Genomic DNA, 8,861 nt, shown 5'->3' with positions numbered 1-8,861 from the left:
AGGATGTTTTTGATATTGTTGTGGGATATGTTTCAAGATTCAAGGGTGAAATAAACTATTATGCTGGATGGAAGGTTGAGGCGATCACACTTGAGGACCAGATATTTATCACTCTGATGAAACTGAAACAAAATTATACCAATCTACATTTAGCCCAGTTGTTTTCATGCAGTGTTGCAACTGTTGCTAACATAGTACTAACTTTTGTCCATGTTCTGCATTCTCTCCTGTTCAAAGACATCATGACAACTGTGCCATCTAGAGAAAAGAACAAGATGTGTTTGCCATCTTCTTTCACTGAGTACAGCAGTTGCCGCATTGTGATTGATTGTACAGACATTGAAATTGCTGCACCTAAGCTCATGTCCCAGCAGAATGCTACATATTCCAGCTACAGGGGAATGAACTCTTTCAAAGTCATTATAGGGGTTGCCCCAAATGGAGTTATAACCTATGTTAGTGATCTTTTCCCTGGCTCAGTCAGTGACAAGGTCATGGTTAAAGAGTCTGGGTTTTGTAAACATTTGAGTGCTGGTGATCTTGTTCTGGCAGACAAAGGTTTTCTCATCAGCGATGTAGTTCCAAGAGGTGTTTCAGTGAACATACCACCATTTCTCAACAATGAAAAGTTTACAGAGAGTGAGGCAAGGGCGACAAAATCAATAGCTCGATGTCGCATCCACGTAGAGCATGCAAATGCAAGACTTAAGAGTTTTCGCATCCTTGGCTTCATCCCAGCATTTTTGAGGTGCCATGCTGACAAGCTATGCCAACTGTGCTCAGCTCTTGTTAATTTGCAGTATCCATTGATCAAGGATGGCTGCAAAGACTTTGAATTTGACTGAATAGAACTTTTTTTCAACTAAATTATAGTACAATGAGTTTTTAATATTATTTTTGTATTACTAGAAGCCCTACTGTAACAGATCAAATGGTATTGACATAGCTTTGGTCAAAAATATGATGTGGTCAGTTTTACATTTTTCTGATATTCATCTCCTTTATGTTCATTAATACAAACTACTATGTGTTCTGTGAAAATAGATTATAATGAAAACCAGTGACATTCTTAAATTGTCATTTCAACTAAATCCAGGTCAGGGGCATGTGACCAGTATGGAATTCTTTCGTCCAGTAGTTCCAAGTGTGAAAGTCGTGCTGGCTTAAAGGTTTTACTTTTGTGTCTGTGAAGCTGGGAGCCTGAGTCCAGGTGTATAAAACTAAAGCCACACTTCAATTAGCTTAAGGGATGGTGAGAGGTAGTCAGAAAAAATAACCTGTGCTGCATGGATTTTGTTTTGGCTCTCACCCCTTCCCTTTGCATTGCTATGCAAGCCTACTTAAGTGTGGCATAAGTTTTATGTACCTGGGCCCTGTTGAGTAACCAGGATAAGTGTTACCAGCTACCAGTAGCCATTGGTTGCAAAAAAAAAATTGTTTAAGCTTGCTTTCAGGAAGAATGTAATTTATTATTAAGTTACTATGCTAAATGGAAAAATGTGGGTTCTTTATCTTGTGTCTCTATCTGAGTGTAGAATATGTAATGTTATATTAAGAAATTAATGTATGAAATTTAAAAAAATACCTTTTAACATTAGCTACTGCCTATTTACATTAGCTCCCACTCCCCCCCCCTCCGATTATGTCCAGCATCTGTGCACCACTTTTCAAAGTTCTCCCTCGGTAATCTTTGGGAATAGTTGATGAAAGTAAAAATCACTCAAGATAGTAATATTGTGCTCCCAAGATTCATCTCGTTCAATCTTGATAACTACACTATCCTTTGTGGTCCATACAACAAAGTAGCAGAATTTGCGCTTTGTCAGGAACATCTGGCCTTGACACTGATGCCAGTAAACATGTGTGGTAGACAGCGTATAATTCCCTTCCTTCTCCTCCAAGTAAAAGTCTTTGTGCCCACAAGCTTCCTTGATTGTCGCATTTCGATGTGTGTAGGGGCACTTACACTCAATCACCGAGTCGTCTCCCACAAGTCCATCAGGGGAAGCACCCAGAACTCCCGACTCGTGTAGCCAAAGGCCGGTCTGTACAGGTGTAAAGTTTGTGATGTTGGTGAAGGATTTCAGGGCCTCAGTCTCATTGTCCTGTCCCCATGCAATTGCTTTAACTCCACTCAAGTTGTATTCCCCAAGTAGTCGCTTGATAAGAGACGGTGTAACTCTTTTTGCCTGGAGGACGGAGCCAAAATTACTGGCAGTCAGGCGGCCTCTACGAGCTTGGTGCCATGCAGGGCTGTTTCGCTGGCCAGCCGTGAGGGTGCTCACAACATTTATGGTTCTCTCCTCTACTTTGGCATTCTCAATCAAGTACTCTAATTGTTTTTCCTTCGTAGATGCCATAAGGAAACCTTCTGAGTAAATGATATCCTCAATCGTCTTGATCGGGAGAGGGGTAGCAGGTTGTGGTTCGGGACTCAAGATCCAGCAGGTCCCTGTAAATTTGCCATAGCGCTTTAGTTCGCTGTACAGCCACATCCGATCTTCTCGGCTAGGATCGCGCGCCAAAGGGCTGTAATCCTTCTTCTTCGGTGGCGCTGGAAACATCTGGCTTGCAGACTGTACGCTTTCTGCCTTTCGCTTTCGTTTCCATTGGCATTGCAGGTCCGTCCTGCTAAGGTTATGGATGCCATAAATAAATATGGCTGCCGCGTGACTGCACTTGAACTCGCCGCGAGGACACTCGCATTCTGTGTTTTTTATTTCAAGGTTTTCATCGAGATAAATCTGATAAAAAGATAATTCGAAACAGACACGTAAGTTGCAATATATATTCCGCAATATAAACATTAAATTGGAGGTGAAATCGGGGTTGGGAGTTCTTCGAATTGAACATACGTGTTGTGATCCCAAATTGGCAACTTACTGTGACTTTGTAGTCCTTATTTTTCATGCTTGCTTGGACTTCACCTTTGATGACTCCCCTGGAATAAATAAAGCTTTGGACATGGTCGGATTTGAAGTGGTTTTCTCCGCGATCAAGCGATTTCCGCTCTCCAGAAAAGAAAGAAACGAGTGAGCATATCGATAAAGACGCCATGTTTGAAGTATGAGTTTAAACTGTTTAGACCAGAAAAAAATGCTGTCATGGCAACGTGACGTCACACTTTAGGACTCTATGGCGTCCTCGACGAGACCACGACGGCAAACACGCGAGGCAGGAGTTCTCGTGCGCACGCCCGGTTGTGTAAATTTACTTCCGGTAGCCGTCCTAGCTCGTCCAGTCGTCCTATCTTAAGGTCCCTAGTATTTTCATCTTCTTTTGACTTGTAAAACGATGCACTCGATTCCAATTTCATATATATATGGCGGCAACGACGGGACTCGTCCCAGTCTTACTCTTACAGTGCCGTCCCCGTCGTAGCTCCCCGTCCTGGTATCTTAAGGTCCCTACTCACGTTCTCGACACGACGGCAAAACTCCCTAAATGGCGTCCTCGACGAGACCACGACGGCAAACACGCGAGGCAGGAGTTCTCGTGCGCACGCCCGGTTGTGTAAATTTACTTCCGGTAGCCGTCCTAGCTCGTCCCGTCGTCCTATCTTAAGGTCCCTAATGACCCTGGGGGACGGGACGGCAGTGGAGGAATATGACAGTAATGGAGAATTTGTTCGCAGTTTTGGAGAAGAAATATTGAGGTATGCGGTGGATATCACTGTTGCTAACGATGGCCGTATTTTAGTATTGGACAATGATGATCCCTCCCGTAGCGATACTCTCAAAGCAGATTTGGTTGTTCACATATTCAGTGAACACGGCGACTATCTGAACAAGTTTAAACTGAAAAGAAGTTTCTTTAAGTACACGAGCATCACATTTCAACCAGCAGGTGAACATGTCGTCGTCGCTGGTATAGACTTAAACAGAAACCTCCTGGAGGTTAAAATATTGAGCAAAGATGGTGAGTTTGTTCGTAGTGTACAAATCCAAAATTGTGACGAGTTCTTTGAAGTAAGAGGGATTGCAATGAACAATGATGGACGCATTGCTGCTGTTACAACAAATTTAAAAAATGGTAAAGTAGTCGTTTTATAAACTGCTGTTTCTTGTTCCAAATTGTTCGCTAATTTTTTTTGGCTTGGGAATTTGTTCAAAATAAATTTAGTCTCAGTATATCGTAATTCGGTAAAATCAGCTAAGGCACCCGTTTGTAACAAGTTGTCGCGTTCTGAATGCAAACCCACGTCCGAATTTTCATTTCAGAGCTTTTGTCATCGGTGAACATGCTGTTCTCGAAAACTGGTTCATTCATATCGCCATTTAATCCAAAAACTAATAAGCTCTAATCGCTTATTTTAATGGTGTTGTGTTACAGTATGCTTACCTGTCACGACTACTTCTTGCTCTGACTCGTATGCAAATTTTTAAGAGAAACCGGATTTGCTTTTTGTTTCGACATTTGTCAAATCATTGATCGATGTTCACCAAATTGCTCGAAAAATGGGAACGGAAAAATTTACAGCAGGATACACATAGTTCAAGTTTGTTTAAGACTCGCCGGCGCGTACAATTAGGTAAAACATCAATACCATGGGTTGATGACAGATTTTAGAGTCTGTTCTGAAATATTTAGACGTTATTGACAGACACTTGCATATTAAGATACTGAACGGTAGTCTGTGGAAGCGTTTTCGGTTTTTTTAGGTGCATTTTCGTCTTTGACATTGCGATTTACTTAAATTTGACCTTTCATCGTTGTAACATTATGCGCTCCGCAATCAAACAAATCATCACGAGCGAAATGAAACTGTTTACATTCCAGTGCGTAAACACTGAAGCGGGCGCCGATTGCAATGAGTAAAAGTGAACATCATTCACAATCTTAAACAGGATATTTTCCGGCAAAATTTTCGCACAGCGCCGTACTTCATTTTGCATCCATATATGGAGCTTTATCATTCAGTGTAGCACCAAAGATGTGCATGCATAATGAAGTTTAGGGCTGTGCGGAAATTTACCTTATTTTGCTTCTGATCCTCATCGAAGGTGATCGAGGTAGGTTCGAAGTTTCGAGGAAATCATCACGTACGATGCAGACACCAAATTGTTTACATTCCGCGACGTAAACATCCTAGGGAGCGCTGATTGCAATGAATAAATTTTGAAGCATATTAGTGAGTATTTGTTTCGTTACTCACTCAATGAAACATGCGTTTCGATGCCTTGAGTAAGTGACATTTTCCTTCCCAGCTGATTCATCAGCAACTCATATTAAGCAAATCTACTGCTACTGCTCGTTATTCAATAAATTCGCGAAGCGACGGGACATGCGTGTGTAACATGGTAGCTTTTTTCATTAGGTAAATTTTTTGTTGTCTTCTCACCGCTTTTTCAAACCTAAAAGTTCTTTGTTTCACCCAACAATGTAAAACAAAGGAAACTTGTGTTACTGAATAACAAAGGCACACGAGTCGCGCATTTTTTTCGACCGTCCGCACCAAAAAATCGTATATACGCGTCTGACTACCCTGCTCAGTACCCTGAGCGGTACTGTAATTTTCAAGAAGTCAGTTTCCCACTTCCTTTTTGAGATTAAATTTACAAAATGTACCTGGCTTTAATCTACTGGTAGATTCTTTAAAGATTATGTAAGGTTTCTGTTTTTTATTGGAATTGCACTGTTGTTCAAGAGTTTTCTAGTCATTCAATAATAACGGTGTAATAATTTATAGCTGGTAATCACCAAATCCTATCTAAGGGTTTGACTAATTTCTTTACATTTTCTTAACATTTTCTTGCTTTACTGAAGTAATTTACCAATTTCGTTCACCAGATCAATTTGTATTTATTGTAAATATCAAATAGTATACAGTTAAATTTTGTTGCTAATTTCTCTTTTGATAGGGGAGGCGGGAGGGTGGGGAATGTGTATGGCCTTTTAGGGATAACATCACAATTTTCCTTCATGACATTTATTTGCTGCTATTCCTCTAGCCAGGTTCATAAGTTAGTTTCATAAAAGTAGTTTGAATACTTTCTTTTCATATAATACTTTTATATTATTTTTACAGTATTGTTTTCCTTAACAAAGGTGCTGTGCTTGTGATTGAAGGGACTACTTAGATATTGTAAGTGAAAAAACACTTGATCAATGTCCTGGGCATTGAAGCTAAAGCCCTCTATACTTTTTTCTCACAACAAATTACTTTATGATCACTTCATCCCAAAAGCCTTGCATAAGAGACTTAATCATTAGGTTAAATTAAAACAACAACAGCCCATTACTGGCTTAAACTCCAGTCAAACACTGTTATCTCAAAATCTCTTTTGAAACTCTTGACAAACTCCCAGACAAACTTTTCTAAAACGAAAACAGTATTTGAAATGCTTTAACATAATATAAGGAAATACCGTTAGTAGCAATCTTATTCTCTTTAATTTTGACCACAAATTTCAAGGTAATGATGTGTGATTCATTTGGTTTTGTATTCTTCAGAATTTGCATTTAATTTTTCAATATTGCTACTGAAAAGACCTGTTCAGAGAGTGCAATAAATGTATGTATGTATTTTTGTATGTATATATGAATGACTGTAGGCCAACTTTCATAGAAGACCATAGTAGCCTTCTTTAGCTTCTCCAAACAGTTGAAAGTCTTTGGAGACAGAAAAGATTATATTAAGTGACTGACATCTTATGTGCATTTTTTTAGAATGTTTTGGAAGCTAATATTATAATATAACTAACATTTTCCTAAGCATTATAGATTGTAAGACAACACTTAGAAGAATGTTTTAGAAAGTTACAGAGCATTGCATAATATATTGCTCCAGTATCCATATGACATAACTAGTTGGCTTCTAGAAATTCCCAGAAACTCCCTATATGTAGCTGCCCTCTATAATTACAAATTAGGGAGTGATCCTCAAAGTTGGAGAAGTGTGAATAAATCATGTTATGACAGAGTCCATATATTGGTTGAGCACTCAAACAGATGAGCTATGAAGTCATATGTCACAATCTAAAATGTAATTGTGGGGTCTTTGCTCCCATACAGGAATGTATGAGCAACAAATGGAATACATCTCGTTTTGGTCTGGGGATGATTGCCACTAATGGAGGGATTCTTGGCTTGCTCCTGGTGTGTGCATGGCTTTGTAGCTCAGATGGTAGAACACTCAACTATGAACACTTACAGAGACATGGGTTCAAACCCTGTCAAAGCCTGAATTGTTTCAGGCTTCTTCTTGTGGAATTGGGCTTTTCAGGGCCAATACAAACACATTTTAAATGAACAATGTGAATAAACACTAAAAATCTCTTAACTGGCCAGCTGCAAACCAGTAGGCCAAAATAGGAAGCACGGCCAACTATTTGACCTTAACGTAACCAAGAAAAAACTCAGTGAGTAGCAAGGTGGAAGGCTTGAACCTGGAACCATCTGATTACAAGACCAGCACATTAATCCTTTAATTCCCAAGATCTGATTGTTAATTCTCTCCTCTTGTTGCTACACAATTCCTTGTAAATTAGTTACAAGAATTTGGTGTTAGATCAAGATAAAAACTTTCAGATAAGTTTGAGTATTCTCATAAACTGTTTGCTAGAAAACATGGATATCATAGGAAGAAGTTACATGTTGGTCACTTCTGGGGGTTTAAGGGTTAACCACTCAGCTACACTGCCTCACTATGTCATGATTTTTTTTCGCAGAATGAAATTACATACCATAGTACCTGTAATAAATCTGAGACATATCTTGTGAAACAATGAATTTATTTTTCCTTAGTGCTATTTTTAAATCAAACTAAAAAAAAACGAGATCAACTCTTTCTATTATAAAACATAATTATTTCATTGAGTGTAAAATTATTTTATCACAATCAACCAGTGATGTTTAGTTGCTTTTTCAACTATCAGTGTCAAAGCAAAACCAAGAACAGAAAATAAAGATTGCTCAAGATTGATGATTATGAAATTCTGATTGTTTTAATTGTATCTTCCTTATTTTATTAATTACTTTTGTGATTAATGTTGATATATAATTTTGTCTTTGGCTAAGAATGATTTTGGGGATGAAATTTTCTCCAAATTGAAAACTGATCTTCACCTTAATGAGTCTTGCTCTTCATCTTATCCTCTGCAATCTTTAAGGTTGACTGGTCATTACCTTGAAAAAAAAGGAAACTAGTGACTTTAATGATCAAGAATCTCTTTCTTAAATAAAAACTTGTTAATTGTTTTGTCACAAGGGCAAAGAAGGGAAATAATCTCAATCCCCCACAGTCCCCCAAAAGGGATTGACCCCTGGAACTTCTGATGTCAAGTTAGGCCTCAATTAAGTTCATTTGTGACAGGTACAGTCAAAACGGTCTTACATGTAAGTAGTACTATATTAAGTGATCATCCTGTATTAGGTGATTGGTTGTCAAAGTCCCAAATATTTTCTCTTAACAACTGTAATTTTCACTTCTGTTCCGTGTTCGTGGTCACCCCTAACTGAATCTTAAAGGCAGGCTTGTATTATCTTCCACCTGCATTGAATAGTCACTTATAGCACAACCACTAATTAAATAAAAATAAGAAAAATCTCTCAGGTGCAATGTATTCCACATATATCTCCCCAAATCAATGTAAGTACTCTGAGTTAAAAAATGACCTCAACATTGCAGTTTACACACAAACATTGGGCAAGTCATTTGCTCATCAACTAGTATTAAGCTTTGACATGCTGCCATTCCCTAAGGGTGGGTGACTGCTTAATACAGGTTTGACTACATCTTGTGTACTTTTATGTTCTTCATCCTCAGCATATTCATGAAAAAAACTTTTACCACCTTTCTTTAACCCTTTACACCCTAATATTGGTATGCATATTCTCCTAACTATTCTCTATACAATTTC

The 8,861-nt window shown here is 38.7% G+C and overlaps 3 protein-coding genes across 3 annotated transcripts in view; 2 read left to right on the top strand and 1 right to left on the bottom strand.

Annotated features, from left to right (window-relative positions):
- Window positions 1–1,597, top strand: part of LOC149040376 (uncharacterized) — a 2,756-nt gene extending 1,159 nt beyond the window's left edge. The window contains exon 2 of the mRNA XM_089182382.1: window positions 1–1,597. This exon is cut by the window's left edge and continues 440 nt beyond it. Within this exon, the coding sequence (XP_089038508.1) occupies window positions 1–845 (845 nt within the window). The 3' untranslated portion in view covers window positions 846–1,597.
- LOC113667883 (uncharacterized) overlaps window positions 1–4,130 on the top strand; it is an 8,327-nt gene extending 4,197 nt beyond the window's left edge. Inside the window, exon 2 of the mRNA XM_089182399.1 lies at window positions 3,576–4,130. Within this exon, the coding sequence (XP_089038525.1) occupies window positions 3,576–4,052 (477 nt within the window). The 3' untranslated portion in view covers window positions 4,053–4,130. The remainder of the gene's footprint in view (window positions 1–3,575) is intronic.
- Window positions 831–3,140, bottom strand: LOC149040375 (uncharacterized). The gene is made up of 2 exons (XM_089182384.1): window positions 2,884–3,140; window positions 831–2,744 (listed from the first exon to the last, which is right to left on the bottom strand). The coding sequence occupies exons 1-2, from the start codon at window positions 3,055–3,057 to the stop codon at window positions 1,668–1,670; spliced, it is 1,251 nt and encodes a 416-aa protein (XP_089038510.1). The 5' UTR covers window positions 3,058–3,140; the 3' UTR covers window positions 831–1,667.
- Window positions 4,131–8,861: the final 4,731 nt, after the last annotated feature.

The sequence above is a fragment of the Pocillopora damicornis genome, chromosome 9 (genome assembly GCF_964200805.1).
Source record: "Pocillopora damicornis chromosome 9, jaPocDami1.2, whole genome shotgun sequence".
In the NCBI taxonomy this organism is placed as follows: Eukaryota; Metazoa; Cnidaria; class Anthozoa; order Scleractinia; family Pocilloporidae; genus Pocillopora; species Pocillopora damicornis.
This window is presented reverse-complemented; position numbering and strand designations above follow the sequence as displayed.